Source organism: Amia ocellicauda, chromosome 20, assembly GCF_036373705.1.
Source record: "Amia ocellicauda isolate fAmiCal2 chromosome 20, fAmiCal2.hap1, whole genome shotgun sequence".
Taxonomy (NCBI): domain Eukaryota; kingdom Metazoa; phylum Chordata; class Actinopteri; order Amiiformes; family Amiidae; genus Amia; species Amia ocellicauda.
In genome coordinates, this window is record NC_089869.1 from 20,782,584 (window position 1) to 20,807,906 (window position 25,323).

The 25,323-nt window shown below is 41.0% G+C and overlaps 1 protein-coding gene across 5 annotated transcripts in view; it reads right to left on the bottom strand.

Moving 5' to 3' along the window:
- The window catches only part of inpp5a (inositol polyphosphate-5-phosphatase A), a 117,692-nt gene that overhangs the window by 17,957 nt on the left and 74,412 nt on the right, over positions 1–25,323 (bottom strand). For all 5 annotated transcript variants that reach the window (XM_066693120.1, XM_066693123.1, XM_066693121.1 and 2 more), the window contains exons 7-10: positions 23,878–23,930; positions 22,615–22,734; positions 14,909–14,993; positions 319–414 (exon numbers count right to left, since the gene is read on the bottom strand). In XM_066693120.1, the coding sequence (XP_066549217.1) occupies positions 319–414; positions 14,909–14,993; positions 22,615–22,734; positions 23,878–23,930 (354 nt within the window). The remainder of the gene's footprint in view (positions 1–318; positions 415–14,908; positions 14,994–22,614; positions 22,735–23,877; positions 23,931–25,323) is intronic.

The following is a 25,323-nucleotide window of genomic DNA, read 5'->3' on the forward strand; positions in this document are numbered from 1 at the left end:
AAAACTGTAAAATGCCAAAAATAAATAAATAGATGTTTGATCATCTAAATAAAACTTGAAAAGCTTATTTACAATAAACAATTTGGTGAGATTCAAAGATATACAGGGACACAGTTGAGGGCTGGAAAAGATATTCACACAGTGATTGCACATGCATATTCATGGTTTACTGTAAGAATACAATCAGTCCATGTAAAAATTAACGTTAAATATCAGGCCGACAATCAAATCCACTGTCTGGAACGCTGAGAAACTCAATTTGTGACAAGGCGTCGGTTCTATGGTCTCGGACTCAAAGAGGGAAACTTTGTGAAGTACCTTTCGGTCATTATCCAGCTCTCGGAATATTAACTTGTCTACTTCATTGGTGTCGGCGGCCCGGATGGTCTGCATCGTTGCTGAAGAACAAAGACTCTGAGGAAGAAGGTAAAAAAATTAAAATGGTTAGATTTTCATTGAAAACGGTAAATTCCGTATGAACATCACAGTTTGTCGGCAATTCGGGAGGGGGGAGGGTAAAGAGTCCAGGTTGAAGGTACACTTAATCCGAATCAGAAAGTCAACGATGTATGTTATTTATTGCAGAATTTCTCCAACTTGCCTTTATTTCACCACATGACTGACAGCAGGGCGAGCTTTAAATCATCGTGTGAGGCAAATGTTTGGGCTGTCCAAAAGTGACTTCTCACGGTCCAGCTCTTCGCTGTACGTCAAATATGGAAGCCAGAAAGACAAAATTGCAGTGGAAGAGAGACGGATCAGGACAAAAACTGCCCCCTTTCACAAATACACCGTTTGATTTTCTGTGAAGAGGAGAGCTTGTTTCCAATATGTGATGTAAGAAACAACAAACTAAAACAAACACGAGCGGGAGGTTTGAAAGTGAAGGCAGCAACACAATCAAAATAGGACTGAGAGACCGGTGTGTGATTTCATGATCGAGCAGTGACTTTACATCACAGAGACACCAGTCGCTCCTTCGGGCACCTGCTATTGAAACAGTCCATCAAAAGCCACTCGACAAGTTTCACCCCTGTAAGTACGACAGTTTCTACGCATTTCAAACGGAAAAGCCCACATAAATTCAAAATTCCGACTATACATTTTAATCATTCAAATGAAGCCGAAAACCATCTTTTTTTCTTCCATACATCTTGACCTTTAGCGCCAGGGTACGGTTAAATTCCCCTTTGTAGCCTCTTTTAACAATTAGTTAAACATTTTGCCATCTGTGTTTGAAGACACTTTAGAATGAGATAATCCAGCACAGGACGGTTCCCATACCACACGGCTGTGACACCGGGTGCTTTAAATTCAAAGCACAGATTAGTTAATCAGGTCAAGCCAATATAAGAAAAAAAAGGGGGTCTTTAGACTGAAATGTCACAAATCAGCCCCGGTTGCCTGAAACAGCACACCAGATTAGAACAAACACCCGAACAAACGTAAAGCGGAACAACCCTCTGAGTCTCTAAAGCTGGTTTCTAAAGCCCTAACAAATCGCTCCATCTTTCACTCATTTAAACTTTCCAAACGAAGGGTCAATATGGTCCCCTGGCATCCAAATGCTAATGCGCTTAAGTGCGCTTAAGCAGCTTTCTGCAATGAATGGGCCACGGAAGGGCTAAAAAAGGGCAAGTCTGAGTTACTTTCACTGTCACAAAGTCATTGTAGCCGCCCCAGTTGAGACAACAATTCAAGAAATTCATTTTCTTTTTTTATTATTGGAAAAAAGAAGAAGCAGGAATAGGTTTACAGCTTTGCCATCTTCTAAATTCAGGATTTCACTGCAGGATATAAATCAAGTATGTTCCAAAAAAGGGACACTGCTTTCAAATCTGCTCCACCCGGAGAAAAAAAAAAAAAAGTTATCGTATTCAAATTAGCCTTTTCGAGTTGCTGACTTTTACAAGCATTTGGCTTACTTATTCTTTTCAGAATCCCTTCCTGTCAGCTTCACAAATCCAAAAATCAGCCAACCAGAAATCTCTCGGTATTTCAGCTCAGCCTTCTCCAGCAACACATAGCTTATTTAAATAAAATACTATAGTTTTAGGGTTAAAAAAAAAAAAAAAAAGTTTCCCCATTCATGTTAAAATTGATTCTATAATCCAGTGAATGACTCCCAGGCCAAGTGTTTATCAATTTTTGGAGAGCAGGGTCAAACGTGCTTGTCAGACGTGATGGACAATCCCCACCCATGCTGTAATACTCTTACCACCGCCCTACATTGGGGGGCTTGAGGCGACGCAGGGAATTAGAATGAATCGTCTCATTTGGATTCTCGACTTTCAGTGCGGCTTTCCCTTTGTGTGACGATCCGAGAGTTTTACACGGTCTTTGAAGGTGTTTTCCATTGCTAGTTTTTCAATCAAATGGCCCCCGTTGCCCTTGCTTTTGGAAGGAAAATGTAATTGTAACATAATTAAGTGCAGTTAATATGGGTTTATGAGGAACAACATTCATAAGCGACTGTTTCACCCCATCAGAGGTGACTAACAACCTCACACCCAGTTAAGAAGTTGCAAATCAGCGCCCCACATATTTAAATTCAAGCCCCCGACAAAATAATGGCTCAAGCCTTACCTACAGTTCACTCTGATAAGAACAGATGCCCGTACTGATAATTAATTGTGTCACAGGCTAATGGAGCAACAAAAATCCAGAAATTGGACCAAACCACAAAGAACTTGGGGAACATATTTGCAGCACCACGCGTGCAGACTTCAATGCCTAAAGGAAGACAAGACTAATACATGCGAGACCACCGAACGCACTACTTAATTCCAGTGGTTTGTGTGGTTCAGATTTATTGCACAGCCATGGAGCTAAACACAATCTCCTTGCAGATACAGCAAAGAGCTCCTCACAGGAATGGAGAACATTTAATACGTTTCAATTCACCCTCTGGGATCTCGTGCATTTCCATCTATCATGTCGTTTTAATGCATAACTGACACACAATAATGCAAAGCCCGTGCAGACCGCTACATACACAAACAGGCTAACTGGTATGAAATTGAACTCCACTGCCAGGAAACTCCAGGTGTTAAGTGTGAGATGGATTGTCTGTAATCCAGATGGTTATCACGAGTGAACCCGGGCAATTCCCTCTGATCATTGAACATTCGACCGTAATAGACGATACGCTTCTCTTCTGATCTCAGGGTCATCTCCTTCAGTTGCTCTGATTGAAGTATGACAGGACCTAATTTAAATTACATCTAAACATCTTCTCTTTGCTAAAATGACAGTAGGATAATTAGTTTATCAGGAATTGGTGTTTCATTAAATACTCGAGGATGGGAAAGGGGGAAAAAAAGCAGAATTAGAAAGATTGGCAGGAAGAAGTTAAGTTTATTTTCTCTCTCATGAATTTCATTTCATGACATTTCAAATTCAGGACAAAAAGGTGCCCAATACCTCCAATTTGACAGCTCCTTCTGCACCGTTTTGAGGAACGGAAAACCCGGATTAACTCCCATATCAATCAGATTAGTGGTTCCCAAGGTACGGCTAAAAATGTGTGTCTTGATGACAAAAGGGGGCATCTCTATTATATCTTGATCTCCGGGATAATCTCATCCCTTGATCAACAAGGAAACGGGTTAAGAAAACACCTTTCTTCCTGACTGCTGCAACCAGCTGTTTCAGGGGAGATCCTTTGCAGTTTCCGTTCAAGAAAAGAGTTAAAAACAACAGATCAAAGAGCTCCGGCTGCAGATCAATAGCAGTGATTTCTCCCTAAATCCAGTGCAGTAAACATGGGAGACTCTCAGAGATGCTCTTTAAACCTCCGATGGGACGGTTATACATCACAAACAGGAGAGCAGCGATTACTTCCTCTCCACTAGTCTCAGTGTCAGCAAAATAAACACGCTGAGAGCTAAACTTTTCTAACTTTGCTTATATTTCTCTGTTCAAATCTCCTCTAATAAATCACTTAAAGGTGCAGTTGCTGTATTTATAAGCTGCTACTTTCTTTCTTGATTGTTGATAAGATCCAACTGTACATTTTAATACAATTTAACATTGTTTTCGTGACATACTTCCCACACCCTCAAAACCGGTGTTCATGACCCACAATACACCACTGTAAACATACACATTACGCAGTATCATAAAAGAAAAGTGGATGCGAATCTAAAAAAAAAACAACACAATTTACTGAACTACTCTCAGCATGATTTGCGAGAAGAAGAATTTCTCTATTAATCCAATAAATAGACGAGATCGGCTTTGTCTCGCTGAATAATAGCTTTGTCTAAGTGTACAGTAATTTTTTTCTCCACTATGAGAGACTGCCAACAATCCTAATTAGTTCCAACCATGGCAGCTTTTTTTTTTGTGTGATTGAGACATCTGTCTGCAAAGAAAATGGGAGAGTGTACCAAAACACATTTTACTTTGGCTCTCTAACAATGATTAAATAAGAATGACTTTAAATCACTATTGACCTGCACTGGAATCAATCCAGAAACCTACAGGATGTGTGGAAAACATCCCTTTTTTGGGGTAGGCTAATTAATCCTGTTAAACTAAATATATGAATCAAGGATACAGAGCCGGTGACAAGTCAGAAAGGAACCACCAGTCTTAAAGAGAGAGGTATAGTCTCTTATATGCTTGTGCTCCTCAAATTAACCCAGGGAGTGCATCAATGCTGGCGTGATCTTTCTCCCGCCCGTCCTTTGAATACGGAGCACGGCCGGCGCTTACACTAAAGGGGATGAAACTCCGAGGAACAAAGTTTAATAGCGCCCCGAGATGAACGCTGTAGGAGGTCCTTGACACCGATTGTCAAAGCCAGAGCTCAGCGCTAGGTATGTGAAAGCACCCTATCTATCTTATGCATAACATCTGGGAAACTTCTTTAAAACAATCCCCCTCGTTCTTATGAGTGCCATTCTCTCTCTCATATCTCCAGGTCCCCATTAAATTCATTTGTCACCAGATGGATAATGGACAGGCCACAAATCATCGGGCAGCAGAGAGAACCTGACAAGAGAGCTCGGTGTCATCACAGGAAAACATTTGTGTGCTCCCTGTCGAAGGAGTGTTACCCCCTTTTTTTAACTCATCTGCTGCCCCATTCTCCCCGGCCCTGGAGGACAAATTGCCCTCCTTGGTTGCCTTTCAGAAGCAGTCCAGCGCGCAAAGAATTGGTACTGAGCAGAAACACAAGGAACAGGGCCATAAAAATTCATCACTTTGGCCTCCTGACCCCGCTCTGCTGGGGTTCCAGACACACCCCTGTCTCCCAAACGAGCAAACTGGGAGCAAATGAGCAGCCGAGCCCTGGAAAAGTCACTGACACACACACAAGTACTCACTCACTCACACATACAAAAAAAAAAAAAAAATCTTAGCTACAGGAAAAGCCCACCAGATGCTTCATTGTGTTTCTCTTATTCTTTCCAAAGAAGTGGGTTCACAAAAAAAACACTAAGGGCTCCACTACGTAGCATATTGGTTGAAATAAGTGGAGTTATTGTTTCAGGGCAGCTCTGTCACATTACTGACTCTGGTACAAAGGAAAGCTAATGAAAGATTTAATCCTGACCCCCCCCCCCCCAACCTCCCCATTTTAAGTCAGCAGCTTAAAACCAATCATGACAGATGTCCGCAAGACTGTTTAACATACAAGATCCCTTAAACGCTCTCGAAGTCATAAAATGCGTATTTATTTCCAGACACTGCCGTTCCGATAAATTTCAGTTAAAGGGCGTCCTAATGGCAGCGAGCACATGCTCATTTCCACACCAGAGCTTTATTACCGCCAGCGGGTGAACATCGCCATTTCTCGGCTCCGTGCTTATTATTTTCTAAAAGGCAGATCTCTTGCTTCCTCCTGAAAACCACAGCCTGTCTCTGGAGCTGTGGCACGAGTGGGGACCTTATACTTCAAGACAGATCCAAACTTTGCCTTCACAAAATATTGAATAATAAAATAAAATAAAAACAGGATTGCTTGACTCCAATATACCATTTTATCGTTCTTATATCATGAGAACAATGCTTGAAATAAACCCTGATAACATCATTCACAGCAACGAACCTCTTTCTCAGCTGCCGAATCAATCAGAGGACCGCCTGAGGGACAATTAGTGAATATGCAAGCCAGTAAAGTGATATTTGTTACGCGGCCGTAACTGCTGCAGTTCATTACAATTGCAATCAATAAGATAACCGCAAGAACAGATAATGGTACCTTAATCCTGGACCTTATTGGAGTAGAATATAGTATTTTCACTTTATAAATATCTTCAAATGATCAATCATAGCTACAGTTCTAAAAAAGAAATGTGGCCGCCTCCGACAGGATAATTACTCTGAACGGTCCTGCTTTCAGAAATAGTGCAGGCAGACGAATCAGACAGCCGAGGAAAAATCATACGGATAAGTCCTCAATTTAAAAAAAAAAAAAGGAATGAAAAGTGTTTAAATAGTTAAGGATCCATTTAAAAGCAATCTAAATCTGAGGAAAAAAAAAAAAGTTACCGAACCTGAATTTCCAATCCAAAAGAAGTCTAAAGCACTTTCTTTTTGTTGTGTTTTTTATGTACAGTTTAAAGACGCACAAACGCGGAGGCTGAAACAAAGAACAATGATTTGTTTTATGTCACCGTGTTTATTTGCCCCATTTCATTTAAACGAAGGGCTCGCCATTCAGGGGGAAAATGCCCTCACGGAGTAATTTAGCAGGAATAAAAGTACAGGACTCCCTGTACGTCCGAAGACTAAACCGTGCTAAGCAACCATCTTGTGGGTGGGCTTTGTGATACATTTTACCAATTTTTCATGCCCATCCCTCTAAATGTGACCCTACTCCGAAGCCTTTATACCCCTGACAACTTCACGCAGGAAAACATGCAGCCCCTCTGATAGCATGAAATCGGGAACAAAAGCCCCCGTGGAAGAGCAGGGGGTACTGAGGCACGATACAGCCAGAGACCCGCCTGGTTCCAGCCAGAAACAGATGTTAGTTAAACCCTAACTTTGAGCAAGCTGAATGGAAAGTCTTGTAGGAGAAATGGGCCTGAAACTCATTGTTTTCAGGCATTTTAAAACAAAAAGCAAAAGGGGGGAAAAAAAGAACCGGGCAATATGGCTGTCAGAGATAAATCACGCAGCAAAAAAGCTAAATTGGGGCTATGAATTTTAAATGTGGCACTTTAGAGGGCTCTTGAATATGATCTGATATTTATCCCCAGCTTTGAAGAGGGATGCTCTGGGTGCGGTTTAACTGAGCCCAAATGCAAGAATCACATTTCTAATGAATGCATTGTAAAGACAAAGACGTGGTGATTTACACCTTTGGAGCACCATAAACCCAGACTGATATGATGCTAGCACACCAGATCACTGTCCGTAAACTTAAAAAAATCAGTTTATCCATCTCATCAAACCCTGAGGGTGCTAAACTAGATCTAGACTGTAAATGTGCTGTGCGACAAAGAATGTGAAATTTAGCCTGACATCAATTGATGAATGCATTTATTTATTAATAGAAATAAACGAGAACTTCAATTAGACGTTCATAGTATTGCCCTAAGAGATGCTGCCTTTGTCTATCAAATTTGCCATTTAGTTACAATACAGATTCAGCACTTAGAGACTGACATACGCAGTGCATTGTGGAAATATATTGTCAATTTGTTGTTTTCCCTGCTAGCCTCTCACAGTAAGACTGAATAACAAACTGGGACAGATTGGGTTATTGTTCCTTTAAGACCAAACTGACAAACAGAGGAGATAACAAGAAAAAAAAAAACAACGAAACAAATAAAACCAGATTCCAATATATTGTTACATAACTGTATAAAACAGCAATGATTGTCCCAGGATCCACTTGGCACAAACCAGAGCCACTGGAGAAAAAACTATTATTGTTCACTTGCAAAGCACCAGACTGCATTAGTCAAAAAATAGACTGACATCATACAAACAAGTACTATTGAGAAGCACAAAGGCCTGCTTGTGCGCCAGAGTTTATGGTACATTTCATTGAACTAAATAAAAGGCAGCTATTATTAGGAGTTGTTTTCTATCAATTTTCCTAGAGAAGCGCAATAAAAATATATATAAACTACCCCCATTCAGCTTTCAATTACCGCTGAGATAAACAGCATGTGACACAGGCCAAGCAATTCTGCAATAAAAAAAGAACATCTCAGGTTTATATTACTCTTATACACTATTATATAATCATATAAAAAAATCTACTGGAATCATTTTTTATCATAACTTTCCTATCTGAAATTGTATATCCAACTATGAATACAATGACACTCAGTTACTCAGTGTGCTCCCTTTGGTCAAAGAAGGCTGTTTCACACTTTGATTCTGTCCCTGGTGTAAATGTATACAATTGTGAACAAAATTAAAACCTGCAACTCGGACTGAGAGGAAGTGGAAAATCCAAAGCTTAAAGCGGAGGTAATAAAGCCTCATCCAAAAGTTAAGAAAGCTTTGTCCAAAAAACAAAAACATGGACACTAAACGTCAGGGCAATGATTAAATCGATATAGTCTTATATAATTGAGTGTCTCAATGTAGATTTCATATAAAGGAGAAAATATAAACTTTCCAATTTATTTTTAATCAAAGATGACAAAATTAGATCTATAAACATTTTATTTTGTATATTTTTAACATTTTAAACCTTTTTATTAATTAGTGATTACATTAATTTTTTTGTGGTGTATCACAAGACTAATTATTATGCATGCCTAATTTCATGATAACTTCTCTGCTGTTGAAAATATTCAAAGTCTGGAGATAGAATAAGCAGAAAATCAGTCTTGGAAGCTAAAAAGACAAATGTTGAAATATCCGTTATCAGTTTTGGCTCCTTCATAGTATAAGAGGGCATGTTTTTTTTGGTGCCCTGGGAGTCGACACTAGTATGCGTTTTGGCCGGTTTTCTAGGGCTGCATTCTCTGCCGAATTTGGCACCGTGACCCTCTTTCACAGAAGACCTTTCATTAAGAATAGAGCTCTTTTGCATACTGGAGAGCACCCACGGCAAAATAATATTTTCTGTTTTCTGTGGAAGCAGCTTCACTGCTGAGCTGAGCAGCGAGAACGTATGCTGGGCTGCCTGGGCTCCTGTGTGTTTGTGAGACTGCCTTTATACAACACAGAAGCGTCAGCTAGGAGGGGAAGAACTAGAGTAGAGATCTCTGTGGAGTTAAATGCGCTGGAGCCAGAAGAAAAAATAAAAGAAACTAGTGCGACAAAACACAGATGAGTTAGCGAGGGCCAAAAAGAGTTTACGGTCACTCTTTAAGAGGGGCGTAAGGAAACAAGAGCGCAGCACTTTGCCTGGGTATCAATTGCAGTCTGTGGCACCTCGGCGATGAATGGCAGGTGTGGCGGCACCGAGGAGCGGGCAGGGACGTGCCGCGAGGAGCGTGCCTGGCGCTGCCGGCGCCCTGAGTCACGCCATCCCCTTCTGAGTGCATCCAGCTGCCAGCTGCCACCATCCCAGACACGAGGACAATGACAAAAGAAAAGCCGGGGCCGAGTTCAAACACGCGATTATTAATTACACTAACGCCGCAGAGGATAATTGTTCTTAATTGGCGGTCGTTTTTAATTACAGAGGAGCCGGGGATCTTGGCGAATGCGATCACAGTGCCATCTCTTGCGTCCCGCCCTCCGAGCCGCACATTTTCTATTGATGCGTCACCCCCCCCACCCCCCTGTCCCTGTATTAATTTACATCTCAAGCCTCAAAAAAAAAAAAAAGGAAGGGATGCTTGTCAATACCCAGGGGGAATAGTATCCCTTTTATTCGAGCACTGTGTCATCTCTCATAATAATGAAGCTTTACAAGACCGCCGACGCTGATAAAGTTGCATCTCTTCCCGAGTCTGCAAATTACAGCTTGCTTTTAGGCCGCGCCGCCTCGTATCTCCTGGGGGTCTGAAGTGTGGGACCCCCCCCACGGCCCACTCCCGGCCTCAGGAGTGATAGAACCCCAAACAATTGCATCATTTAATTTACTGTTTCAATGATGATATGGCTCATTGGCCCCTCGTTGTTTTGAAGATGGATTTAATTAACCTCCGATGAATCTTTGCCCGGAAGGCTGGCAGCGGCAGGGTTGGAATTGCTGGTGTCAGAAATCCCTGCAAAGTGAGAGGTAATCAGTGATACCCTGATGGCTAAATGGATGGGTCCTACAATTAATTAGCTTGACTAATGTACTGTATACATAATTACACAACAATGTTTTGATTTATATTAGTGGGACAAAATGCTAATCAAAGAAAGGATAATGAGGGAGATGCTTTATTGCGGTGACTTGATTTAACTTCTAAACGCCGTTTTGTTCCCCAGCCAGCAAACCCCGTCGCCCCCTTCCCTCCCTAAATCAAGACGGGGACGGAATTTCTTTGCACAAAAATCTGTCGTCGTTTGCATCCGCGGTAAAGCATCTCGCCGCTGAAAAATGAAATATTTATTACCCTCCCTGTCATTAAAGACCATTTACAGCATTCGTTTCAAGCGCCGCCTGTAAACGGTCACACCTTTAATTTCATGCTCCTCAAAGTGAAGAAAGCCAGAGACAAAGGGAAGATTGATGCGTGCCCACTGGATTACCGAGTGCCACACAGAAGCCAGCCAGCGGTATTTGTTAGTGCCGGAGTAAAATAAGATGCATCACCAAACACTGCTGTTTAATGAAGCTCTTAAACATTACAATTTGTTTTTTTTTCCAGAGGAGGTCTAATTACCAATGATGGCAGATGGCAGCACAAGCTAAAGTAAGGCACATGTGATAACCGTATAATGAAATCTGCCCGATAGCAATGATCAAGTCAAATTAAAACGGGGACAAATCATGTCATGAGTACAGTAGATCATGTCAGCAATTAACCTCCACGTTGGCCTCTATCAATCCCTAAATTGGACGATGCCGTCTAAGCACACGATTTTCCAGAAATATAATTTACATTCTATTAAGTTTAATTACAAAGATTTTAAATATACTAAGATCTACCTCTAATAAGAATCCAGGCGTTGAGCCTCGAAGCTGTCAGCGTTACTGATAAACAGCCCCAAACATAGGGAACGGCTCGACACAGACCACTCAAAAACTGAGTGCCATGACATCATTACCAGGAGATTGTCCTGCAAGGCACAAAGAGGATGCTGATAACGAGAGGGCTGGAAAAGATGTGGCTCAGCTTACAGCCATTCCTGTTTGGATGTGTCCCCATGTAAGCAAACGCTTACTAAGAAAAAAAAAACGAAGAATTTTAAACACGTTCCCCCCGAGTTTTACTATCACTCAACCCCAATTTAACCTGTGACAGACAAACGACAATAGACTCTTTCCGCAAAGGTCACACGACAAAATTAGACAAATCAGACCTACGGGTCCATTCGGCGAGAATTAAGCGCAATAAAGTGACAAATTTACAGACAATGTACGGTTTTGCAACGAGCTCTTATTTTGCCTACAGTAGGACTGGCATGATTATTAGCCTGGTGCACTAATAAATAAACCGGTTATAGGCCGTGCCTGGGACATATCCCAGCCAATCGGAGAGCATGTGCCTTTATTAATGGGCCATTTCCGCGGGAAGAGGAGACCACCTCCAGTGTGATCAGTGACACCATTAGTATCCACGTGGCTGTGCCTTTTGTCCTCCTTTGAAAAGGCCCCTGAATAAGGGTCAATTGAAGTCAATTCTTTCTGTCTGCGACAATTAATTGTTCCCCCTACTCTTGGGTTGGTTATAGCCTTTGGTTACTGACCTCCCTGTAGAAGTATGCAAGGAATCCTGCACCTGCCCGGCCCCGCACAATGCCGCGCTGGGCCTGGGCGCATTTAAAGGACAGTGAAGTGACACCGTCCTCTCCGGGAGTTTGTGGCGGAGCTGCAGGGGCTGAAGTCGCTTGGGAAAGGAGCACCTAGACAATGCAGTGGCGGCAATTAATTTTAAAATCGCCCACTTAGCCTTTTGAGGGGTTTAAAGATGTTTTGCTGGCGCCGTCGGTGAAGGGACGAGATCTCCTCGAGGATACCTTCCGCTTAAATATGTCTCCGTCTCAACTAAGTCCATAAAAAGAGGCCCAGAAGTGAAGAATTTAGAAGATTGAGAAATAAGAACACATCTTCCATTGATCTTGCAGAAGTGAAATTCCATGTATAGATACAAATATAAAAAGCTGACACACATTACAAATGCACTGAAAAGCTATCTACCCATCTATCTATCTATACATCAATCAATCTATATATAGAAAGCCTTAATTAACCCTGTTAGATATTCAGGAGAGTGGTGAACAGTCTGTATAGCTTTAATCCTCCTAGCTGGGGAATTTCATGGGCCAGAGCTTGTACTTCCTGCAGCAATTTCTGAAGCCCTGTTGGACTAAAGCCCCCCTGTGGGGAAGATCCTCCCCCATGCCAAGAAAATCAATCAGGAACATCTGCCCGAACAACTGGAGGGGAAAGGGCACCTCTGCATGTTAAAGGAAGAGAATGACAGCCAGAGTCAGACACCAGGCTGTAGGTAGCCTTACACATTTATGGAAAAGGGGTCACGACCCTCTACATTTAAACACTTTTTCTATGCGCTAAAGACACCGATAGTGGCTTGCTCTGTTTACCCACCGCAGCAGCAGATAATGAGGGAAGAATACTGAGCAGCACATTAAATATCCGTCCCAGAACATGAAAAACAGCTAACGTGAGAGCGGGTTGGCTTTTGAACTTGGGGCTGTCCGATTTAAGGTGAGATGGGAGTATTTAAGTCTAGGGATCTGAAGTCAACGGCGAGCTCATTGTAAGGCCACCGAAGTGGGCCGCAGCACTTTGTTGCTCCTCGTTTCGGCAGCCAAAGCAACACAAGTCCAATAAGGACGGATTTGACAGATTTTTCTCAACTATTTCAGGAGGTCAAAGCATCAACTCGTTTGAATCTCTGCAAATAAGCTGGAAATTGTGAAGAGACACAATCGTAACAGTGCACTGAATGTTTACAATTTACCCCAAAACATTTTTTACATGTTAATTCTGAAACTGAATAAAACTACTACTAAAAATAATAAAAAGAAGAAGTGAAAAAAAAAGCAAACTTCAGTAGTGTGAATTTTTCTGTGCATAAACAACACCATCCCAATCAGACTCTCACTCCAGTGAAAAGATCAATGCTGTACCACACAGGAGCAAATCAGTCTTCGGGAAGGATCCCTGCTACTCTTCCAGCGCAGTGACTCGGAGACCTGCTTTGAAATATGCAGTCCTCCACAATCCAGGAGCAAATAACTATTGGACACTTCAATGAGTCTACTGTGAAGCAGACCGAATCAATCTCTCCGATCAAAAGCCAACGCAAATGCGAAAAAGCCACACAACGAACACTTCTTATTGGCCATAAAGGAGAGAGAGGTGAATTGCAACTTGACACTTAACTTAAATGTCATCACCATCCACATAAAGAATGGGGGGGAAAAAAGGTGCCATGTATCGGTATCTTGATTAATCTGTGCACCTGCAGATTATATTGCAGAGGAAAGATACACCACACCAATCAAAGAGATGTGTGTGATATTCACAAGAAGAAAACTATAGAAATCCTCACTGAATGAACAACAACAAGCAGTTGTAGCATCAAATCGTGTGGAACGGTGACAATGAGAAAAAGCGAGTGAGATGAAAGGTGGAGCTCAGGACCTCACACTGTCTAATACATTCAACAATGCTGTGGCACCACAGAGGACTGCAGGTCAACAGCGCCCCTGGTGGCAAGATCAGGGCAACTCCTCTCACAGGGCGACGTGTTACTCGGACGCCTCTCCTGTCCAACGCACAGAGGAAGTCCCGCCCCCTGACAACCTGTCAAAACGTGAAAACTTCCTGCTCTGATCCGAGGTCTGCAAATCTGCGCAAGATCATTCGAACGTGCTTGTTATCGGTTAAATAACCAAACCAGTACTGAATGAAAACTTAAACCAGAACATTATTCAGTCCAGGAATCTGTATTTACCTCACCGAGTCACTTAATGCTCTTTTTTATTATGTTATTGATTAGGTTTTCATTATGTCCTTAACATTTCATTTCCCATTAAAGCTTTAAATTGATGCCACCCCCTCTTTTTCTAGAACTTCATTTGAAACTCTTGAGAGGGAATAAGCACTCCAATCCACTCTCTCCTCCTGGCCCATAACAATGCCCATGGAGGACAAACACAGCTGGGACGGCTGCGGCGAAGGGACTCCTGAGCTGTAAACCTGCATGACCTGGCCAACAACAAAGCTAGAAGTGACACCAGCACAGTCTGTGGTCGGTGCTGATAAGCTGCTCGGGGTAACAAAGCAGAGGATCTGATGTTTGTTAAACCACTGAAGGAAATGGAGGATGCCCCGGTGACCAGGAAGGACACTGCCTTCAGGACTGAATGCTTTGTGGCTCTCCGGTGCATAAGCCACCTGCTGGTTCAATGGCTGAGAGCAAAAGCAGAGCTTTAAAGGGCTAAATGAACATTAAAGACCTCCAAAAGAAAGGAGGAGGGACCTTCAAAGACCTGTTTATTGGAGAACTTTGAACATAGCTCGATTAAACACGACTTTCACACAACTGAATCATTCAGGAACAAAATGATCTGCTGACAATCATTAAGAGATGTAATATAGTCTGGACTAAGTGATGATTGTAGTTACTTAAATCTGTCTGTCTATATATGTGTGTGTGTGTGTGTGTGTGTGTGTGTGAATTTGTGCAATTAGTCATTAAATTAGACCATGAGTTCAATTTGAAATTAAATTAAGACTTACTGCTCTGAATCTGCCCCTAAGTAATTAATTTACTGTTTAAACTAGTCCTGAATCATACAAATGTGTTATATCTATATATATTTACCAACACATCAATTTAAATGAACTTACCTCTACAACTAGCTTGGAATCCAGCCTAAAGTTAAAGTCTCCAAAGAAGAAATATGGCACCTTCTCATACCTCTGGTCTGATACCCTGCAAAGAGAAGGAAACTATTTACATTTCCCATCACAAAAACTCTTCAGAAAACAAACAAACAAAACTGGATGAATTAAATTTCACTTAAAAAAAAAAAACAGCTTTGACACTAACAACAAAAGCAAAAAACAAAACAAATCAAGAAAAGACACTTGTGAGATGAGTGTGATTTTCTGTAGTACACAGTGCCACCTGGTGGAAACACAACAGGAAACCGATTGAGTTTTGATTGGCATCTTTAAGCTGAACACTACAGCTGAAAAAAAATGTTTATTCAAGGGCAAAACAGGACACTTATTGGACACTTAAGAGAATGCAACCAAAATAATAATGAATAAATAATGAACACATGGGTAATAATCAATTAACTAATAAGGAAGATACACTGAAAAAAACAGTTGATAGACATCCTTTGCTAAGGCTGACGGGGTAAAATGAGGATATGGTTTGCTCAGAGGACTCGCACTAGCCTTCCTATGTGAGTTATTACCACAAGCAGGACATGTATAAAGGACCCATAAAGCCTGGATCCCATTTACACAGCGTTACTCCAAGGAAGGACACCAGAGGCAACATCAGCCAGCATTCAATATATTTAAAATGCAACTAAGCAGCGTATAATTAACTCCGATACCTAATCATTTACCTAAAAGGGCCCTTAAAAGTATAAAGATAAGAAATTAAATAAAGGGACACGTTTAATTAATGATGCGGCATGCTTGCGTAGCTAATCAGTAGGATAAATCTAGGTGACATTACCCTGATAACAATATATTTATGATGTCATAAAGATACTCTAGTGTTGGTCTTTTCCTGCCCTTGTGCCATAAAACAAGCGAGGCACATCTTGGGAGGCACAAGAAGGTGCAACAACATACTGAGCTTTGTCATTCGATTTTAATCATCAGTCCTTTCATTTTTTTAATACCGATTCCCAGTATTTTTAACCCGTTCTGACAAATATCCCGAAATATTTCCCCCAGGCAAAAAGTCAAGCCTTCATATTTTACAGAGACGCGAAACGAGAGCGATGGAAACTTTCTTATTTGCTTGAGCTGCGACTGCTTTCTCTTTGTCTGTGTACAGTACATATACTCATCGATTTATTTGTGTCATTTACACAAATATTGGCAACACCAGCAGTACATTGTTGAAAAGAAAAATCAATCTCTAAGAAGAGTAAACTTTTTCCACCCCCCCACATTTCTTTCTTTCAGTGGCAAACCAATTTCGAGTAGAAATAACGACGGCCGCTCGCCTTGCTTCAGGAATATTCTGAGCCCCCCGGTTTTACAAACAGGAATATTGTGTACGGATCTCGCAACGCCGCGAAAAAAGCCCCGTAAATCAAATTTCTGGTCATTTACAGCGAATTTTACTTTATCCCGCTCTGTGAATTTTTCTTCCTCCTCGTAAAAATGTACATATTTTCTTGCCTAGATTTAACTTAATAGGAAGCCGTGTCCACAGGATAAAGCCTGGCCTCTCTCTCCGGCTTATAAAGTCACACCGGGCGGAGGGAAAGCTCAGCGAGAGCAGCAAGCAAATTGTTGGCTTGCCGATACCAATAAGGGGATCAGTTGACATGCGGCACACTGATACAGCTCAAGATTTCCCAGCTCACATTGTGAAGGGAATCGACTGCTTTATTCCTTTAATAGCCATGTCTAATGCAATGGCCTCGGCGGTTTTGTCCCGAGTCAAGGTATCAGCTGCAGGTCAGAAGGTAACATTCTGTTTACACGATTATTTCCTAAAGCACTTATCTCGCCCCGCGGTGTGAAAGTTGACTTTGCTCCCCTTTTGTGAGGCCCGAAGAATTGGTTAATTAGCCACACTGAGCTGGACCTCAATGGGCTGAGGTGGGAGGTCTGCGGAGCCCCCGCGGTGGTGCCCAGCAGGACGCCTTATTAGCCGCGTCATCACAGTTCATTCAGGCAAACTGTAACAGTGTCACCAACATTCCCACACAAAGACAAAGTTCTTTACACAGTCTATAAACATGCTTCCCCTGGCCAATCCATCGTGGCTTGACACTCCTGAAAAGGGGGTTTTCAAAACACCAGCTCTCATTGAGGGGGGAGCTATCCGTCAGGCTTCCTGGGAACAGACAAAGCAGGGGTCAGCGAATAATTTATAACACAGTGGAGACCTGCTCCCAGGTTCCCACTGGGCAGGACCACAATGCACTGGAGGCCGATTCCTAAACCCGGCTTTGCGTTCCAGTTTTCTCGCCTTTTTCTGTTCCCCGGCTTCTCGACTCCTAAAGCATGCGGTATTTATGGCCTCCCGCATAATCTTTGGAGGGGTATCGATGACGCACTTGTCTTAATCTTCTTTGGCGCATCTGCTTCACAAGGAGAGAAGATGAAGTCTAAATCTGTTTGCAACATCATTCACCTTTGATTCAAATTACGCAGGATTGAGAGCTGCAGTAGAAATGGATTCCTGGGTTATGCAATTTAGCATGTTTAATACTTTTGCTGCTACTATTAGGATATTTGCCTACACAATACAATACAACACATTTGCAAACAGCACACATTAAGGACAAATCGATTGCACGTGAAATAATCAATCCCTTCACTGATTCACTCATTGATTCATTAATTCACAAACCACTGGGGTCTACTGGTTTATTTTCCTGTATATAATAAATAAATGCAATATTAAATCCCACACTGCCCAGCATACACACTCTCATTATTGACATCAATCAGAGGAAGAGGGTGAGAGAAAATTGGAAAGCACTAATCTTACAATGTGACCTCATAGGGTTAAACAGCGGGAGCATTTTCACACTCTCCATATGAAACGGGCCAGGCACTGTGGCCCCCGAGCCCCCCCACCCGACTACCGCAGAGTCAGGGGGAGTCCAGCTCAGGGACAGAGAAGGTCGTTGAAAGGTTACTGGACACAGACAGTGGGCAAAGTATTTAATAACACCGCACGGAAATGAAACCTCATCAGGCACAAGTAAAACTACAGGATGGGAACTTAATCTTGCAATTTTATCAATTAACTTTAAAAGCATTAAAGCCATAGCATAGACAATATATTGCATCCTTCTAAACTCATCTACTTTGAGGTAAATGAAAAGAAAAAATCTAAAATCAAAATAAAGTTATGACTATTTCTCTGATGTTATATCAAACAATTGATTTTATATGTATTTTCCATACTACCAATACTGATGACAATAATAACAATAATAATAAATGGTACATATTAAACTAGTTAATGGTTTGATCTCGATAACCCTCACCTGACATTTTCATATCCGATATTTACAGAACATAATTCCGGCACACACTGACCCCCCCCACCTGACTCGCAGCACCATTTATTTTATGTGCTATAGATTTGCGAGCCTCATTACAACCAAACCTAATTTATAGCGCTAATAAAAGGAAAGGATGCTCAATGCTTAAAACTAACACCCTGCCATTTACATCAGCTGCGGCAGATTAGGAAGGAGAGGACTCATTTTATAACCTCCGTCTGAATTGCCCATTACACTGTAATACGTTTAGCGGATGCTTCCCAAATTGGAAGATGTCCATTTTAATGTTAATTTATTTTTATTTCCTTGTAAACTAATAAGTACCAGGCTTCAACATTTATAGATTTTTATGTTTAGATCATAAGGCTGACAGAATAACAGGTCAGTAGTAAAGCAGTTCACTTTAAATCCAGTAATGCTTGGGATTTTGTACACGTAATACAATATAGTAAAAGGCTTGATGGGTTTTATGGTTATATATATATATATATATATACACACACACACATTATTATTTTGAATAAGACAGAGCTCAAGTGATTGCTAATGAGTACTGAGTGTTTAATCCACACGACAGTAATGCAGCTAAAGACATTTCAGCTAAATTACATCGAACAAACAACTATCTATTCGAATGGTTGTTATGATAATGTGAAAGGATTTGGGGCTTGTGGCATAAACACTTTCACAGCTCTATAATAATAATAATTAAAAATCCCACAAGAAGCAGTGGAACAAAAGTCACACAAACATACATACATATTCATTCAGTTACCAGACTACAGAGAAAAAGAAAAAAACACTTTCCAGATTCCAACAAGTACCTATAAACCTATAAACGCATCCGCAATCATAAAGATGAAGTATTAAGATCATTTAAAAACACACAGCCACTTTAGACAAGTGTTTGACAACTTGGTAACCCAAGAACAAATGTTTCATCTGAGAAAAATACAAAGCTGATGAGACATAACTGCTCCTGGTGTCAGAACATGTAGTCAGGGGACGGTCACACACCAAGAAAAGAGAAAATAAAAGAATAAAAACATTATCCCAGTTATGACAATAGTTTCCAGTACCCTAGAGAGCAAACAGAGCAAAGAAAGCAGTGGCGGCGATGCCTGTCAAGTCAGGGCGAAGTCTACAAGCTCAGTGTTGGGCCCCCCAAGGTGAAAAGCCAGTTCACAGAGTCAACCCTACATGACATTAATTCCCTCTTCAACAGAGGCTTTGAAAATGATCCAAATTCGGCATTTAATGGCATTTAGTGATAACTAACCCAAACAAATGGAAACATTCACTTTGAAACGCTGCCCTAGCTCAAACAGTGAAGGTATCTTCCCGGAGGTTTGCTCGGTTTGTGCCCCAGGAATATATCGCCCGAATGGCCATCGGAAACACCGCCGCCGTCACCGAAAGACGGACGCTCGGCGAAACGTCCAACAAACAAACAATAAGATTAACTAGCAGATTCGGGAGCACCTCGCATTATTATGGGCTCCTCGCAGCCGAACACGTCTATCGCCTGGAAACTGAGTCGCCTTTCTTCCCTCATTCAGCTGCGCGTTCTGGGAAAAGCCTAAAGAGAAACATTTAGATTGGAGCGGCCTTTGAAACGTGCTGACAGTTGACTGATGACCATCCATAAAATGACAAAGAATTGTTGTGTGGAGTCTGTGCAGCCCATCGACTCTCCCTGGGAAACTAATTGCTCTGAATTGTTAATGGTAACATTATTTTTCTGGCAATCATCTCTTTTCAATGCCCAAAATGAGCATGAAACAACTCTTTTGACTGAACATAAAAGTTAAATGTCCGAATGTTGATCAAATTAACTTCAGCTATGTGACAATGGACTATATTTGTGAGAAAATAATGAGGGGGACAAAGGGCTGCTTTATGCCAAGATTTCACAGTTGTAATGTAAAAATGTTTCTGTTGAACTAGACCAGGGACTTTCAAAAGGGCGAAAGAGAGAGAGAGAGAGAAAAAAAACATAAAACAAAACAAACAAACAAAAGAATTACTTTAATATATTTAAAATATATATATATTTATTCACTATGCTAGATGATTTTAAAAAGTCTCAAAGTAAGATGCTCTAAATTAGCACACCACTTCCTGGGTCTATTTACAACCCAAACCCCTGGCATAACTAAGCAAATTAAAGGCATTTTACTAAATTAAGCCATGGTTTTTTGTTGAGATTTTAGGGATTTTTTTAAAAGAGATAAATCTATTAGCCAAGACAACCTGCACTCAGACCTCAACCATGATCATTAAAAAGTATTTTGTTCAGTTTAATTATTACATTTAATTAAAAACTAATACAGAGGAGAAAATCAAACAAAAACAACTCAATGTCAATTTCCTTCTTTCACGTTCATATTTTTATTTCACACACTAAAATAAAATAAAAAGGTCCAATTAATGACTTTTAAGCAGAAGAATATTTGGTCTCATAAAAATAGACACAAACGGGGAAAAAAAGATCTGTTTAGATGTGACTGAATGAAAGTTTAGCTGGCTAAACTATGCTCCCTCTCAGCATTGTCCCCGGCCTTGAAACGCTTTGGTGATAAACACTGTTTAGCAGTTTAAAGGCTCGGGAGGAAAAGACTTATCAGATCTGCTTTCAAAGGCCCTAAATCTGCATTATTAGTTCAATGCAGATAAGAGGGATTCCCAGAAACAGCATGAAACCTCTTTTGCCTGCGATTATCCAACACCAAATTGCTACTGTAGCTCAGCTGGAAATGTAGCCCGACACCCCTTTTAAAGAGAGATTAGAGCCGGGGGGGGGTTACACTATAGATATTCTCACTTTCCCCTTTCCTACTCTTCTTTTTTTCGGGAAGGAGTGAGGGCAGACAATGGCGAAAGATGGTTCCCAAAACCCTGGTGAATGGGGACACTGTTGGTGGCAGGGCTCATTCAAAGCGAGCTCCAGTGTATTGTCCTCCCCGATCAGCAGATCAGAATGGTGTTTGCTGGTGGCTGCCAAAAGGTTAGCAGCGCCGATGAAAGGGCTTGCCCATTATTCACTGCTCCTACAGAACTGTGCCATTGTGGGGCCGGGCCGCAGCTTCACGGCGGAGGTCCGGATCTGCGGCTGGCTGCTTCTCTCCAAATGAGCGATTCGTGCGAAAAGCGGCCTCACAGCGGAGCCGTGGTGTAAAGTTTCCAAGACAAGCCGATATTGACAACTCGGGCATTGTCAAGCATTAATGATATACCAAGAAGTAAAATAAAAACAACATATACACACAGATACACCGACTATTACCTCACACTTCGCTGGAGGTTCCAAGGTAGTAATTTGCTATATTTTGCAGGAGGTGTGGATTATTTTGTGTTTGTTTAAATGTTTTAACCGTATTTCCGCAAGCAGGGCAACACAATCGCCGAGAACGTGGTATTTCCAGTTTTTGAGCACAATAAAATACTTAAATTCATAAATCTATATAAATTATGGCTTAATAAAAAAAAAAACTGAAAAAAGGTAACCTATTTTTTTTTTTTTTAAATGCTCACACGCCCCTCTCCATTAAATCTGCAGTTTCTGATCATCAAATGAAATCAGAGAGAGAGAAAAATTATGGTCTTTGGACTGTAAAAAGCATCTAATATTTCATATGTCAAAAACCTTGATCAAATATGCAGCCCATATGCATACTGCACCTTGGATCTGTGACTGAAGGCATGTGCAGTCGATCTGTGATCAGGCGCCACACAGACAGTTCGCACATTTCTCCCTTCACGTTCGAGTACGTGAAATTAATTGTGTAGCCAAAAGGGGTGTCTCTCTCCCCACAGTGCTTGACAAACTGTAGCTCTTTCGAGACTGACCGCTGTGTGTGTGTGTGTGTGTGTGTGAGCGCGAGAGAGAGAGAGAGAGAAAGAGAGATTCCCTGGGCAGTAGCTTTGGCATCTACACATGGGAGCATTGTGTTACATCTGTTGAATTCAGCTATTCAGGATGCACACTAACATTGATCAAGTGCATAATCATTAGACCATCAGGATGTACATTATTATTTCATGTCACAGTTTTTTTTTTTTTCTTGCTTGTTTTTCTTAAACAGAGCAGATTACATGTGGTCCTGCTTCACGAACCTTATTAATGCTCAAAAATGGTGTCAGAACCAATTACTATATATTGCATGTATTGTGTCAAATAGTTATTTAACATGGAATGGTATACTGTCAAATGATAAAAGTAATACTTAAAAAATATTGGGACCCCTGACACAAGCTAGCAGACTTGTATTTGAAATGAAAAAAGGAAATAATCATAAAAGAAAAGGTAGAAAATATGAAAGGTAGAATGCTTACCTATCTAGCACGTAACTGAGTGCTTTCTGCCGCGTTCCCGAATAAACAGATGGGCTGGTTTCCCAAGCAATTAAATTGGAAGCATCGTGGAAGAGATGAATGTTCACCAAGTCAAAGGCACTGTCAAGAAAACAACCATCACACACAGTGAGTCATCATTGAAATGACCCTAGACTTGGGCTGGAAATTAACCTCCGCGGGAGTGAAACCCCATAACTCACGGCTTTATACCCCCCTTAATTGCAGAATCCAATTCCTACTGATAAAACTAGGGACTGAGATTCACCTCTCTGATCGAGGAACACCTCACTGTCTTTTTTTGTTTTTGTAGTAAGGTTGGAGTCAGTATTGCTCAAGTCTACAATGAGTGAAGTGCGTTCGTTATAGGCAGAAGAGGTCCTAACTTAAAATTATTTTATTTTAAAAGTAGCAAAACAAGTTATAACAAATTTTTAACACAGACAAACAGGCTTTGAAAATAAATTATTCTAAATATCAGAATCTTTTACAGCGTTTTGTCTACATATTGCATGAAAATAAATGTAATTGTTTATGTTCTTTACTTTGAATGAGCACTGATGATACTACAGATGCTTTGTTTTTATTCAAATTGCTTATAAATAATTAATTGCAGGAGATTTAATCATAGTTCATGTGTCTGAAGTCATGGTGCAATTTTATCTTCACCAGAGAAAAGCTAAGTGTCTACTTTGTTACAGCAGTTGTCTGCGTCTCCTTTGCATGTTACAACCCCTCACTGACTCGGGTCCGGCCACTTCATCACAATATGCCACCGCTATCAAGTCCTGGAGGGTGTGATTGACAGTCCCTTGTTCCCCCATGCCCCTCTGCATTGTCACCCACTTCAGCTAAACAGCAAAAGCTTCTGCTGAAAAAATGCCTCCCAGCTTCCTAATCCCACTCCGTCTATCTGCCTCCGAGCCTCTCGCCTCCCAAACCCCCCGCTCTCTATCTTCCCTCACCCGTTTATCCCTTTCTTCTCATGTCATCCTTATATTGAATTACCTCTCCTGAGGAGAAAACATTGATATTCATCAAACGCAGGTTCAACTGCATGTAATGTCTTGTGTCATCTGTCATATGCAACTTCTGGACTAATATGATTATGCCTAATCCAATAGAACAATTCAGCGCACAGTGTATGAGTGGACCCAAACCTGCTCTCTACAGAGACTCCTGACTGTCAATGGAGACGCGCTACTAGACTCTCGAACGCCCAGCGAACTGGAGAAGTGAACTTACCAGTCCGCCATGGACCACCGTGTCCTGATGAAGCCTTTTCTGGACCACTTGCACTGGGAAGGAAACAAAAACAAAAACAGAACGGGGTTGAGATGGAAATTATGAAGGCAGGTAGGGTGGCAGGTTCAGATTGAAAATAAACTTTATAAATCAATTCCAATCATCGTATTAGCAACACAATGCACATTTCACACAAAACCACACACTCTAAAACACACACACCCATCCCCACCTCTACGGACCAAATCATAAATTAAAAATAAATAAATCCCTCATATCGCCCCAACTACATATTGCTGACTATTTAAAACCAAAAATAGACTACAGTATATAACAGATAAATCACTAGTCCCCCCCCAGGGGGGGTACTAGTATTAAAAATAATTAAATAATTGATTTAATTTACAGCATGTACAAAAAAACGACACCAGTACCTCTGCTTCTTCATCTTTAATGGGTAGTTAGATGCCAGACTTCTAATGTTATCAAAAATAAACTATGCAAATTAAAAACTTAATATACACTTAAGAAAAGTGCCCTTATCATTTCAGAAGTAAATCCTAATGAAATAATTGTATAAAATAATTAAAAGAAGGAGAAAAAAATCCCACTTTGCAAATGAAGAGAAAATTGGAGAGATGAATAAACTGATTAAGGCTCAGGGCCACATAATTACAAATTGACTAAACTTATTAATAAACTCTGGTATACATTAAAGCACGCAAAGGTATTTGATTACATTTCACATCCTTCAATCTGCATTAGTGTTAGATTAAGTAAATCAAAATGAATTGCATTAGCATACTTGAATTAATCCATATTGACTTGCGGAAAACATGCAGGCAATTAGAACTTGTTGTTATAGAGCCGATCTCAAGCAGGTCTGTAATCTTCTGTAACAGATGAAAGGTTTAATCACGGTTTTGTCATCTGGGTGTAATAACAAGAAACATTGTATCATGTTTTTGTAACTACAGGTAACTGTTAAACTAGATGTAAATGAAAAGCACTCTTTATTGATGGACAATATTCAATGCTATTACATTCCACGGTGGCAAAATGATACAACATTGTGTGTGTCCATGAGCTGGCGTGTGTGTTTGTATATGTATAACTACATAGACAAATACACCACAAACACACACCAATTTGAACTTCTGAAACCCCCCGACAAAAGCGGCAGGACGCATATTTATTTATTGTAAATATTATGTAAATATGTATTGAAAGTCACAGACTTCCATATTCATCCCGGGCAGAATGTTTTGCGGATTAATCTTCATAACGAAGCGCCACCCCAGCGTCCGCCTGACATCGGATAAGGGAGGGGGCGTGCCTCGGCGCCGGCATTTCTCAGGATAGTCCTCTTATTAAAGTGTGGGGAAATTTAATTTAAAGAGACATTATCCACAATCAAGCCATTAGCATTTATCACCTCCCTCAGAC